Source organism: Columba livia, chromosome 2 (assembly GCF_036013475.1).
Source record: "Columba livia isolate bColLiv1 breed racing homer chromosome 2, bColLiv1.pat.W.v2, whole genome shotgun sequence".
In the NCBI taxonomy this organism is placed as follows: Eukaryota; Metazoa; Chordata; class Aves; order Columbiformes; family Columbidae; genus Columba; species Columba livia.
Window position 1 is genome coordinate 162,578,316 of NC_088603.1, and position 13,458 is coordinate 162,591,773.

The window sequence follows — 13,458 nt, forward strand, 5'->3', positions numbered from 1 at the left end:
GGGTGCGCGGTGTCCCCAGACAGCGGAGCGGGTCCCTGGTCCCTTTGGCTGGCCGGGCAGCGGCTGCGGTGCCATCGCGGAGCGTCCCTGTGCAGCCAGCGCTCCTGCCGTCCCCGTGTCCGTCCTGGTCCCCGAGCCGCGTGCGCGGGTCGCGTGAGGTCCCCGCGGTGTCACCGTGCCGCTCTCCCCAGCAGCAGGGTGAAGGCAGGAGTGTCCGTGGCTGTGGTTTGGTGTGTGTGGCATTTCCATCCTTCCTCCTTCTGCTCCTCCTTCCCCAGCGCCGTGACCGTCTAACTCCGAATCGCCGTCTTCCTGTCTCGGTCTTTGCTCTGCGGAGAGGAGGAGAAACCGAGTTACAAAACCATTGGGGCCGGGAGCTCAGCCCGTAGCCTCCCGCGCTCCCGGTGCCGGGCAGGAGAGCGGGGCGGCTTCCCCAAGGTGTCACCGTCATTGTCATTGTCATCGCCATCCTCTGTGTCCCTCAGGGGGTCTGGAGGGGCTGCGGGAGCGGGAGCTGCGTGCGCCCCAGAGCGCTGCTCCTGCAGAGCCTCCTCCCTGCCCTCCCGCTGTGCCGCGGCACCGGTGCAGCCGCCGCCACCGAGCCCGACGGGGACCCGCCACGCTGGGGCTGTTGGTCCGGTTCAGAGCCCCCCGGTCCTGCCGCGGGGACCTTCCCGTGACCCGCTGAGCTCTGAGAGCCCCGGCCCGGCCCTGTCCCGCTGCTCACCACCGCGGGACCCGCCGGGGCCACCGCAGCGTCCTCCCGGCCAGCCCCTCCGTGACAGCCGGGCTGGGAGCCGGGCTTAGTACCCCCGGTGCCAGAAACGTCCCCCCGCCAGCACTGCCACTGTCACCATCACTGCCACCACCAGCACCGCCACTGTCACCATCACTGCCACCACCAGCACTGCCACTGTCACCATCACTGCCACCACCAGCACTGCCACTGTCACCAGCACTGCCACCAGCACCATCACTGTCACCATCGCTGATACCACCAGCACCATCACTGTCACCACCAGCACCATCACTATCACCATCGCTCATACCACCAGCACCATCACTGTCACCAGCATTGCCACTACCAGCACCACCACTGCTTCCAGTACCACCATTGCTGCCACTACCGCCATCATCACTGCCACCCCCAGCACCATCACTGCCATCATCACTGCCACCACCACCACTGCCACCACCACCAGCAGCATTCCCACCCCCAGCACAGTCACTGCCACCGCTACCACCACCAGCACCACCAGCACCACCCCATCCCCAGCCAGCTGCTGATCTCCTGCCCAGTTTGATGGCACCGTGGCCACGTGGGGTTTAACCGGGTTGGGTGCCGGTCCCTCCGCCCGGGACCGAGCGTTCGGAGCCGTTTCCACCAGCGTGGAAACATCCCCTGCCAGCGTGGCCGTGCCGGGGCCGCTCGGCGGCTCAGCCTCCCCCATTGCACGTGCGGCCCCTGCGCTGCCTCCTCCTTTGTTACCGGGGGTGGGAGGGGAGGGGAAGGGGAGTTCAGCTCAGGAACGGTAAAATTAAATTTCCCAGATGTTCAGGCCCCAGGAGTTCTTGTGCTGTCTGGAGAGGAAATGGGGATTCGGAAAATCCCGCCTCATATTTTTTCCCCTATCACCTTGCCTTTCCGCTGCCATTAAGTGCAGCAGGAACAGTAAATTACGGGGCCGCGGAGCCGTCGCATCTCGGAGATACGGCGGGAGGAGTGGGGGACGGCGCTGGGGACGCTGAGCTCCTCGGGCAGCTCGCCGCCCGCTCTCGGCTCCCCGGCACCGGCACCGACCCAAATTATGGGGGTTTTCGCACTAAACCCACAGCCAGGTCCAGACTCCAAGCCTGGCTGTTCCGTGGGCCAGCTGACAGGGGGACCCTGCTGTGGGTCACGGCGGGAGGGACACAGAGATGGGGACGGCGGTTGTGACAAGGACACGAGCTCCCCGGCTCCCCGTGCTGTGCCCGGGCCGAGGCCGAAGGCTGCGAGTTCCTCCCTGTGCGTTGAATCAAAACCCTGTGCCAGCGTTCTCCCTCCCGAGGGACGGGCCCGGTGACACCCCGGAGCCCAAGCGCCACACGACGTCCCTGCAATGAAACCCCCGGTGACCCGTCCCCTCCCGCACCCGCGGCCGTCCCGTTGTGACCCCGACGGCGCTGGCCGGGCTCCTCAGCAGCCCCAGCCCTGTCACCAAGCCCCACAGGTCCCCACCAGCCAGGCTGACCCCCGCCCGGACCCCCAGGCCGTGTTGTCCCTTCCGGAGGGTCCCGTCCTCCCGTCCCCTCCTCACTGTGCTCCAGCGCCGCGCTGTGCCGCGGTGATCTGTGCCGGGACAGAGATGCTCTGGAAGGTGCTCCTGCCCTTGTCCCATGTGCCTGTTCCTCTCCAGGAGCATCAAACCTGGGGCGGGGGGGACATGGGGACCAGGACCAGCTCATGGCACCTGGCTCTGCCCCCCTGCCCACCCGCGGTGGTGGCAGCGGGACCCCGCCGTGCTTGCCACACCAGTGCATGCTCCTGCTCCGGCAGACAGAGCAGCCGATGCCGGACACTTGTCCCTTGTCCCTTTAACCGGTGTGCAGTCCCTGCGCTCGCTGCTCGGGGTGACACACGCGCCTCTCGTCTCGTGTCCCCCAGGTCCCCTCCAGCTCTGCACCACGCAGGTGGTGGGGATGAGCGCTCCATGGGCCGCTGGCACTCAGAGGATCCTGCCAGGGTCCTCAGCACCGCGTTTGGACTGTTTGGCGTTTAAAAGAGCCCGGTCCAGCCGCGGCGCAGGCGTCTGCGAGCCCCACAGTTCCACAGCCCATTCGGTCACCGGAGGAGAAGCGTCCTGGCTTTTCCGCACCAGGCGGGGACGGTGACACAGAAAGCTAAACCTGGAGAAGGACAGTGGGCTGGCGGGGATGGGGTGACCGGGCGCCGTGGCCCTGGGTCCCCTCTCCCAGTGCTCGCTTACAGGAGTGATCCCCAGCAATGCCGGTCCCGGCCCGTCCTGTCCCGCCTGTCACTGCAGCGCCCGTGGCACACGGGATGCTCCTCACATCTCAGCTGTGGCATCACCCAAGGCCTCGTCCCCATGCTGGTTTTTGGCATTGGAGGACCTGGCCCAAGCCAGCGTAGCCGCCAGCCTGCACAGCCACTTTGGCTGAGCCCGGTCTTGCTCCGGCGCTGAGACACCAACACGAGGCACTTTAAAGCCGCATCCAGGGAGACGGTGGATTTTCAACCCCATAGGGGGGTGTCCCCGGGTGCGAGGGACGCTGAGTCACGCAGCGCCAACCCGGACAAGCCCCTTTGCCCGCGGTGCCGCTCGGCTGGCGCAAGGCGAAGCTCTGGGAAGGGCTCACTGAAAGCTTGACCTGCTGGGCTGTGCCTTGGGGTGCCCGCAGCACCCGGTGACCCCCAGCATGCCGCCCAGCTCTCTGCGGTGACCCCTCGCTAGGAGAAGCCTCTGCTCACGCCGTTGGTCCCGTTTGTCCCCTCCTTGCTCGCGGTGATGGCGAACGCTCACCCACCGCCTTCCCCGGGGACCAGGTGGCACCTGGACCCTGCCCACACCGTCCCCTGGGGCTTCAGTGCCACCTCCTGCCTCTCTAGCGCTAACGAGGTCCCCTCATTAAGCCGTGGCATTGGCTGTCCCCTCGGAGCCATGGCTCGGGACGGAGACGCGTTCCCAGCATGGACAGGGCTGCGCATGTCTGGGGCCATTGGGGGAGAAGAACGGAGGTTTTGGGGAGCCCATCGGCTGGGGTGTCACCAGCTGGGGGCTGGGGTGTCACCCATGCACTGGGGTGTTGCCCATGCACTGGGGTGTCCCTCACCATAGGTTGGGGTGTTCCCCATGGGCTGGGGTCTCGCCCATGCACTGGGGTGTCCCTCACCATGGGCTGGGGTGTCCCCCATGCACTGGGGTGTCCCTCACCACGGGTTGGGGTGTCCCCCATGCACTGGGGTGTCCCCCATGGGCTGGGGTGTCGCCCATGCACTGGGGTGTCCCTCACCGTGGGCTGGGGTGTCCCCCATTCACTGGGGTGTCCCTCACCATAGGTTGCGGTGGCCGGCTCAGTGGCAGCTCCATGGCACATCGGGTGCAAAGTGGTGACAGAGCTGGTGACAGAGGGACAGAGGGTGCCGGGGCTGGCCTGGGAGCCCCACACAGGAGATCCCTCCCAGGGTTACCCCGGCGAGCCGGATGCCAACGGGATCACGCGCCGTGAGGTCGCGCTGCTTGAAATGACACCGTGGCGCGGGAGCAGAACGACATGGCGAAAGCGCCGCCGTTGCTGCCGGGCCGGACGGGTTGTTTTGACAGTCCCGTTGTGATCCGCTCAAGCTGCTGCTCCCAGCCCGGCCTGGAGCGCGCCGTGTGCGGCTGGGGGAAGCGGCTCTGCCTCCTTCCCCGGGACGGGGTCCCCGCAGAGCTGCGCCCGTCGCTGGCTGGAGCTGCCGCGCACCGCGGCACCGGCTCGGCCTTGGGAACGCGGCTTTGGGAACGTGGCTTTGGGAGCTCGGCTTTGGGAGCTCGGCTTTGGGAACGCAGCTTTGGGAGCTCGGCTTTGGGAGCTTGGCTTTGGGAACGCGGCTTTGGGAACGCGGCTTTGGGAGCTCGGCTTTGGGAGCTCAGCTTTGGGAACGCAGCTTTGGGAATGCGGCTTTGGGAACGTGGCTTTGGGAACTCAGCTTTAGGAACACGGCTTTGGGAACGCGGCTTTGGGAGCTTGGCTTTGGGAACGCGGCTTTGGGAACGCGGCTCTGGGAACGCGGCTTTGGGAACACGGCTTTGGGAACACGGCTTTGGGAACACGGCTTTGGGAGCGCGGCTTCGGGAACGTGGCTTTGGGAACTCAGCTTTAGGAACACGGCTTTGGGAACGCGGCTTTGGGAGCTTGGCTTTGGGAACTTGGCTTTGTGAGCTTGGCTTTAGGAACTCGGCTTTAGGAACATGGCTTTGGGAACTCGGCTTTGGGAACTCGTCTTTGGGAACGCGGCTTTGGGAACACGACTTTGCAAACTCGCCTTTGAGAACTTGGCTTTGACAACTCGGCTTTGGGAACTCGGCTTTGAGAACTTGACTTTGGGAATTCATGAGAACTCAGCTTTGCAAACTCAGCTTTGCAAACTCAGCTTTAGGAACACGGTTTTGGGAGCTCAGCTTTGAAAACTCAGCTTTAGGAACACGGTTTTGGGAGCTCAGCTCTGTGAACTCAGCTTTGGGAACTCGATTTTGGGAACTCGGTTTTGGGAGCTCAGCTTTGGGAGCTCAGCTTTGGGAACCTGGCTTTGGGAACTCAGCTTTGGGAACACAGCTTTAGGAATTCGGCTTTAGGAACTCAGCTTTGGGAACTCAGCTTTGGGAACTCAGCTTTGGGAACACGGCTTTGGGAACACGGCTTTGCAAACCCGTCTTTGAGAACTCGGCTTTTCAACTTGGTTTTGGGAACACGGTTTTGATAACTTGACTTCAGGAGCTCAGCTTTGGGAGCTCAGCTTTGGGAGCTCAGCTTTGGGAGCTCGGCTTTGGGAGCTCAGCTTTGTGACCTCGGCTTTGGGAACTCAGCTTTGGGAGCTCAGCTTTGGGAGCTCAGCTCTGTGACCTCGGCTTTGGGAACTCAGCTTTGGGAGCTCAGCTTTGGGAGCTCAGCTTTGGGAGCTCAGCTTTGGAAGCTCAGCTCTGTGAACTCGGCTTTGGGAACTCAACTTTGGGAACCTGGCTTTGGGAGCTCAGCTCTGGGAACTCGGCTTAGTGAAGCCGCCGAGGCGAGTGGCCTCACGTGGCACTGGCCACGGGGACGGTGGCCACGGGCTCCGCGGAGCCAAGGCGGGTCCGGTCCCTCCACCCAGCGAGGTCCCGGCTGCGCTGGCGTTGCCGCTCGGACGAGCCGGCTTTCATTGCCTCGCCGTTCGTGGAAATAACCATCCCGATAAAAGATGGTTTGTTTTACTCCTTTAACACGCAATAAAACCTATCAAGTTGTTATCTGGCCGTAAAATCGCGAGCAAAGACCAAGTGCGCTGCTTAGGCACGGGCTGATCATCCCCCGGCCCAGCCTGAGCCCAGCTTAACTGCCTGCTCAGCCCAACCAAAGTATCTCATAGTCTTTGACAGTGGCCGAGGAGCCGATCTCGGGGGATTTGTCCTGGTCCCGAGTCCTGTGCTGCTCGTCCTTCCCTGGGCACACAGCGGCGCCGAGGGAAACTGAGGCACGAGCGGCAACAGCGATCGATCGGAGCCCAGGCAAAAGTGGCGACGGGAGCTTAGTGCGATCCGGGCAAAAGAGGCGACGGGAGTTTATAGGAACTAATGCAAAAGTGGCGGTGGGGGTTTGTAGGAATCAATGCAAAAGTGGTGATGGGGATTTATCAGAACTGATGCAAAATGGTGACGGGAATTGCTGCGGAAGTGGAGACGGGCGTTTGTCAGAACCGATGCAAAGGCAGCGGCGGGAATTTGTTGGAGTTGCTGCCGAAGTGGCAATACCAACAGAAGAGACACAACGCTCGACCTCTGGAGCCGTCACAGCGGGTTTCTGAACCAGCTGGTAACTGGAGGGTGGGGGAGCTTCCCAGTTCAGCCCAGTAGCAGCTTCCCCCCCGCCTGCAGTTCTGTTCTTATCCCGGGATAACACCGTCCCGAGCCATTTGCTGCGGCACAAGGGCACTTTGCAGCCGGCGGCCGAGCAGTTGGACACCGGTGCTCAGGAGCACTATGGACAGGGCAGGCGCTCCGTCTTTGCTGGGCTGAGCTTTAGCCGTGTAAATCCCAGCAGATTCAAAGGCTCCTGCTGTCCCTCCCTCCTGCTCCTGCTCCTGCTCCTGCCCCTGCTCCTGCTCCTGCTCCTGCTCCAGCTCCTGCCCCTGCACCTGCTCCAGCTCCAGCTCCTGCCCCTGCTCCTGCCCCTGCTCCTGCTCCTGCTCCTGCCCCTGCCCCTGCTCCTGCTCCTGCTCCTGCTCCTGCTCCTGCTCCTGCTCCTGCTCCGGCTCCTGCTCCTGCTCCAGCTCCTGCCCCTGCTCCTGCTCCTGCTCCTGCTCCTGCCCCTGCTCCTGCTCCTGCTCCTGCTCCTGCTCCTGCCCCAGCTCCTGCTCCTGCCCCTGCTCCTGCTCCTGCTCCAGCTCCTGCCCCTGCTCCTGCTCCAGCTCCTGTTCTGCCCCTGCTCCTGCTCCTGCCCCTGCTCCTGCTCCAGCTCCAGCTCCTGCCCCTGCTCCTGCTCCTGCTCCAGCTCCTGCCCCTGCTCCTGCTCCTGCTCCAGCTCCTGCCCCTGCTCCTGCTCCTGCTCCAGCCTCTGCTCCAGCTCCTGCTCCTGCCCCTGCTCCTGCTCCTGCTCCTGCTCCTGCCCCTGCCCCTGCTCCTGCTCCAGCTCCTGCCCCTGCTCCTGCTCCTGCTCCTGCTCCTGCTCCTGCTCCTGCTCCTGTTCCTGCTCCAGCTCCTGTTCTGCCCCTGCTCCTGCTCCTGCTCCTGCTCCAGCTCCTGCTCCTGCTCCAGCTCCTGCCCCTGCCCCTGCTCCTGCTCCTGCTCCAGCTCCTGCTCCGGCTCCTGCTCCTGCTCCTGCTCCTGCTCCAGCTCCTGTTCTGCCCCTGCTCCTGCTCCTGCTCCGGCTCCTGCTCCTGCTCCTGCTCCTGCTCCTGCTCCAGCTCCTGTTCTGCCCCTGCTCCTGCTCCTGCTCCTGCTCCAGCTCCTGCTCCTGCTCCTGCTCCTGCCCCTGCTCCTGCTCCTGCTCCAGCTCCTGTTCTGCCCCTGCTCCTGCTCCTGCTCCTGCTCCAGCTCCTGCTCCTGCTCCAGCTCCTGCCCCTGCCCCTGCTCCTGCTCCAGCTCCTGCCCCTGCTCCTGCTCCTGCTCCTGTTCCTGCTCCAGCTCCTGTTCTGCCCCTGCTCCTGCTCCTGCTCCTGCTCCTGCTCCTGTTCCTGCTCCTGCTCCTGCTCCTGCTCCTGCTCCTGCTCCTGTTCTGCTCCTGGTTCTGCTCCGGCTCCTGCTCCATCTCTCTGCCCCGGGAAGGACGTGCGAGGGGATTAACAGGGCCGGGGTTTTCCTGCTCTGACACACTCAAGCTGTCGGGTTCGCTGCTGACGGCTTTTACCGGCTGCTCCGCGCTTAATGAGCCTTGAATCCTTAACAAAGACTTTTCACCCTTCGGGGCCTTACTCTTTGGGGTGAAACGGGTTCAGAGGACGGGGCGAGCACGCACGGCTCCGGCTGCTGTCCCGACACCTCTGCCTCGGTTACCCCGCCAGACACCAGCTGCGCCGTGCCGAGACCAACAGGTTCTTAAAACCCAGCTGTCCCTGCACCCGGGTTTGCTGTCCCTGCACCCGGGTTTGCTGTCCCTGTACCCGGGATTTGCTGTCCCTGCACCCCAGGTTTGCTGTCCCTGCACCCCAGGCTTTACTGTCTCTGCACCCGGGCTTTGCTGTCCCTGCACCCCAGGGTTTGCTGTCCCTGCACCCCAGGTTTGCTGTCCCTGCACCTCGGGGTTTGCTGTCCCTGCATCCAGGGTTTGCTGTCCCTGCACCCCAGGGTTTGCTGTCCCTGCACCCCAGGGTTTGCTGTCCCTGCACCCAGACTTTGCTGTCCCTGCACTGGGGTTTGCTGTCCCTGTACCCCAGGGTTTGTTGTCCCTGCACCCGGGGTTTGCTGTCCCTGTACCCCAGGGTTTGTTGTCCCTGCACCCGGGGTTTGCTGTCCCTGCACCCCGGGGTTTGCTGTCCCTGCACCCGGGGTTTGCTGTCCCTGTACCCCAGGCTTTGCTGTCCCTGCACCCAGACTTTGCTGTCCCTGCACCCCAGGCTTTACTGTCCCTGCACCCGGGATTTGCTGTCTCTGCACCCCAGGCTTTGCTGTCCCTGCACCAGGGTTTCCTGTCCCTGTACCCCAGGGTTTGCTGTCCCTGCACCCCAGGCTTTGCTGTCCCTGCACCCCAGGCTTTACTGTCCCTGCACCCCAGGTTTGCTGTCCCTGCACCGGGGTTTGCTGTCCCTGCACCCCAGGTTTGCTGTCCCTGTACCCCAGGTTTGCTGTCCCTGCACCGGGGTTTGCTGTCCGGCACTGCCAGGGAAGGGCAGCCGGGGCCGCGCTGGAGCTGGAGCCGCAGCCGCTCTCTCCCTCTCCCAACCGGTGGCACTGGGGCAAACGGCCCCCGGAACCTCCCCAGAGCTGCCGGTTTTCCCATTCAGGCTCCTGCACTCATGTCCTAATCCACCTGTCCCCGAGCCCTCTGTGGCCGACGCCGGGAGCGAGGGAGGGACACCGGGTGCGCCGGGCTGGCCACAACATCCCACACCGGCAGGAGCCTTTGGTGGCACAGCCGTCCCGCGGCCGCAGTGCTGGTGGGGCAGGGCTGCCGGTCCCTGCCATCCGCGGCTGCTCAGTGGGGCTGCGTGCCGTGGTGTTGGCCTCCGCTCCCCCCGTGCCGGGACACCGGGCCCGCGGCTGGTGCCAGAGCCGGCACAGCCATCGCCGGGGTAGACGGAGCAGCCCGGGGACCCCGGCGCAGCCAGCCCTGCGCCCCAGCCCCTCTCGCCTCTGCGTTTGCCGCCTGGGCCGTGCCGAGGGGAGGCGCGGACTCTTCCAGACTCTTTCCAGACTCTTTCCAGACTCTTTCCAGACTTTCACTTTCCCTGCGCCTCTGATTTCCAGCTCCTAAAATGCATTTCTCGCCCTCGCAGCGTTTCCCCCTCTCCCCTCCCTTTCCCTCGCAGCGAACGCGTGTGGATTCGGAGGCGGCTTTGGGCAGCAAAATCAGACGCGCTCAAGGCGGGCACCGCGTTCCCCCCCAGGTTTCGGGTGTTCCCCCGAGTCCTGTCCGTGCAGCTCCCACCGGAGCGGCTCCGTCTCTCCCAGACAGCCCCTTTTCCCCTCGGCTCGTGCTGGCCCCGTGGCAGCGGAGCCGTAAGCGGTGCCGCGGCGCTCCGAACCCCTCCATGGCTGGGGACACCCCGGGGTCCCCACCGCTGCCAGCAAACCCCGTTCCAGCCGAGAGCCCCGCGGGGCCGGCGCGAGCGGCCACTTACCAGCTTCCTCTGGTTGCTGAGGCAGAAAGTGCAGATCTGTTTGGGCTGGGAGTTCTCGGAGTCGCGCGCGGCGGGGCTGCCGCCGCCGTGGTGGTAGAAGGCCGGGGTGGTGTGGCAGGGCTGCCCGTCCCCGCACGCCTCCCCCACCAGCAGCACGTTCCCCAGGTGCGAGATGTAGCTGGAGGCCAGTCTCAAGGTCTCGATCTTGGAGAGCTTTCTGTCGGCCGGCTCGGTGGGGATGAGCGTGCGGAGGGCGGTGAAGGCGGTGTTGACGCTGTTGGTGCGGTCACGCTCCCGCGCGTTGGCCGTGTGCCGCTGCCGGGGCTCCCTGCTGAGCCGGTTGGGTTTCTTGCCGCTCCTGCGTTTGCCGGCCTTGATGCCGTAGCCGTCGGCGTCCATGTGGTAGGGCTTCTCGTCGGAGCCGGAGCTCTCGCTGCCGTTCTCCTCGTCCTCCGACAGCATGCTGATCTCGGGGTACAGGTACCGGCTGGGGGCCGAGCGCAGCATGGCAAAGGACATGGTGGGCGGCCGGGGGACAGCGGGGAAGTCGTGCCGGGGACCACCGAGCTCTGCCGAGCTCCTTGTGCTGCGGGCGCCCTCAGCTCCGGGCGCTCATGCTGCTTCCCCGGGGAGCCCCGGCTCGTCCCGCTCCCCGCAGGCTCCGGCTGGGCCGGGTCCCGTCCCGGCTCCCTGCTGGCTCTGGGCGCACCGAAGGGTTAAGGGCTGCTGGCAGGCACCGCCTGTTTCCTCTCCCCACACATGTGCATCTTAAGCCTGGGAGTGTGGCAGGAGCTGGAGCTTTATAGCGGCAGCAGCCCTGGTCAGCCAGGCCCCTCCTCCGGCTCCCAGCCCTGCTCAAAGCAGAGCCGCAGGCTCAGCCTACCTGAGCTCACCCTGAACCCCGAGGGGACTTAACCCTTCAGGGCTCGGCCGGGGGTCCCGCCAGAGGCCGGCTGGCGAGGACGGGCTGCGGGTCGCCTGCCGGCCCGGCACACGGTGGCTGCGCGGTGTCCTGCTGGCGTGGGCTGGGTGGGCACCGGCAAAGGGGCTCCCGGAGGTCCGCGGGGTCCCTGCGTGTTTGGGTGGGAGGAAGGGTCCCCTGGCCCCGATCCCATGGGGTTCATGGGCAGCCTGAGCCTGGGACAGAGCTGGGGACAGGGCTGCGTCACACCTGGGACACGGCTGGGGACAGGGCTGGCGATGGGGCTGTGTTACACTGGGGACAGGGCTGCGTCACCCCCAGGACAGGGCTGGGGACAGGGCTGCGTCACACCTGGGCTGGGGATGGGGACAGTGCTGTGTCACCCCCAGGACAGGGCTGGTGTCAGGGCTGCGTCACACCTGGGCTGGGGATGGGGACAGTGCTGTGTCACCCCAGGACAGGGCTGGTGTCAGGGCTGCGTCACACCTGGGCTGGGGATGGGGACAGTGCTGTGTCACCCCAGGACAGGGCTCGGCATGGGGCTGCGTTGCACTGGGGACAGGGCTGGAGCCGGGGCTGTGTGACCCCCAGGACAGGGCTGGGGACAGGGCTGCGTCACCTCTGGGACAGGGTTAGGGATGGGGTTGTGTGACCCCCAGGACAGGGCTGGGGACAGGGCTGTGTCACCCCCAGGACAGGGCTGGGGACAGGGCTGTGTCACCCCCAGGACAGGGCTGGGGACAGGGCTGTGTCACCCCCAGGACAGGGCTGGGGACAAGGCTGTGTCACCCCCAGGACAGGGCTGGGGACAGGGCTGTGTGACCCCCGACCAGGGTGCCAGACTCCCGCTCAGGATCAGCCCCGGCAGCAGAGCCCTGAGCGCGCTGCCCCTTCCCCAGTGTGACCCAATCCATCCTCTTCCTCCTCCTCCTGCTGCTGCTGCTGCTAATGGGGCAGAGCAGGAGGAATTAACCCTCGCGGCGCTGCCGCCTGCTGCTTCAGTTTGCTTTAATTTCCTCCCTGCGTATCAAGAACAACATTTGTGTCTATCAATGTGACAGGTGTGTGCGGGTGTCCCCATAACCTGTCCCCATAGCCTGTCCCCATCACGGTGCCGGCTCTGCGGGACGCACAGAGACCAGCACCTGCTGCAAGGCTCGGCTCTGCCACCTGCCCCATGTCCCCCCGGCTCCCCTGCCCGCGCCGGAGCTCGAGCAGCCTCCTCCGGGCACGCAGGGCTGGGGGTCGAGCAGGGATGTGGCCCGGCCCTGGCTTTGCCGTGCAAGGCTCTTGGCTCGGCGCATCCCCATGGCACGGATTTCATGGCACAGATGGTGGGCCCGGATCTTGGGGACCATCGGGGCAGCCCCGTCCCCTCGCAGATCGGCTGCAGACCCGCAGCCTGGGGGGCTGGAGCGGGGGAGGCGGGCTGAGCCCCACATTCCGCTCTCCCCCTGCCATCGGGGGGGACACGGCTGCTTTTGGTGACAGGAGGCCGGCAACCCGCAGCAGCGGCAGCGCGAGATCCCGCTGGGATGGCCACGTCCAGCCCACGGGCTTGATAAACGGCATTTTAACTGGGCCAGAGCTGGGAATTGCCGGGCAGTGCCGGTTTCCCGGTGTTTTGGTGGCGCGGTCCCCAGCGGGAGCTCCTTCGGGCGCTGTCACCCCACGCCGCGCTTTCCACCTCTGCCGTGCGCTACCGCGGTGAATCAGCAGTCGCAGCAGCTGCTGAAATCCAAGCCACTGTCATCTCCTCGCACGGCGCTGGGCGCTCACCATGTGTGCTTTGGAAACCCGGGCTCCCGGAGGCATCTGCTTTCGTTTAGCTCCGCTAATGAGCCTGCTTTTCTCTAGCACCTTCTATCCAAGCGCGGTCCCCGGGCCCTTTTCCTGCGCTGGCCTTCCCGGTGAGACGCGCGTCCGTGTCCCTGCGGCCCAGCTCCTCGGCTCCAAACGGGATGGGAGCGACCCTGTGGGCAGGAGACGCTCGGCCCTGGGTCGGGCCGGAGCTCCAGGCTCCGAAAGCTCTGGTTTAAACAAGCAGAGGCATTTGGCGCTGGAGGCGCAGCCTCCCAACCCCTGGCTCTGTGACTCTCCTGCCTCCCCAAAAAGCTTCCCCGGTGCCCCAGTTTGGGCACTGTGTCCCAGCCCTGGCAGGGCGGCAGAGCCCGGTGTCACCACCTTGTCCTGGGGCTGCTGCGGCTGCCGAGCCAGGGCCCCGGTGCAGAAGAGTGCTGCCTGCACCCGCTGCCTGCACCCACTGTCTGCACCCTCTGCCTGCACCCGCTGCCTGCACCGACTGACTGCCTGCACCCGCTGCCTGCACCCTCTGCCTGCACCCACTGACTGCCTGCACCCACTGCCTGCACCCACTGTCTGCACCCGCTGCCTGCACCCGCTGCCTGCACCCTCTGCCTGCACCCACTGCCTGCACCTTCTGCCTGCACCCGCTGACTGCACCCTCTGCCTGCACCCTCTGCCTGCACCTTCTGCCTGCACCCTCTGCCTGCACCTTCTG

At 65.5% G+C, this 13,458-nt stretch overlaps 2 protein-coding genes across 3 annotated transcripts in view; both read left to right on the forward strand.

The window, feature by feature from the left end:
* The window catches only part of BOP1 (BOP1 ribosomal biogenesis factor), a 75,701-nt gene that overhangs the window by 47,984 nt on the left and 14,259 nt on the right, over positions 1–13,458 (forward strand). The window contains exon 1 of one of the 2 annotated variants that reach the window (XM_065054682.1): positions 9,911–10,495. The exons of the other annotated variant lie outside the window; for it this stretch is intronic. Coding sequence (XP_064910754.1) covers positions 9,926–10,495 — 570 coding nt within the window. The 5' untranslated portion in view covers positions 9,911–9,925. Of the gene's footprint in view, positions 1–9,910; positions 10,496–13,458 lie in introns of those variants that run through there. 2 annotated transcript variants of the gene reach the window in all.
* LOC135578847 (uncharacterized) lies at positions 6,390–8,046 on the forward strand. The gene is given in 8 exon segments (XM_065055218.1): positions 6,390–6,563; positions 6,763–7,150; positions 7,153–7,439; positions 7,442–7,568; positions 7,571–7,647; positions 7,650–7,736; positions 7,739–7,877; positions 7,880–8,046. Coding segments are annotated over 8 exon segments (1,446 nt in total).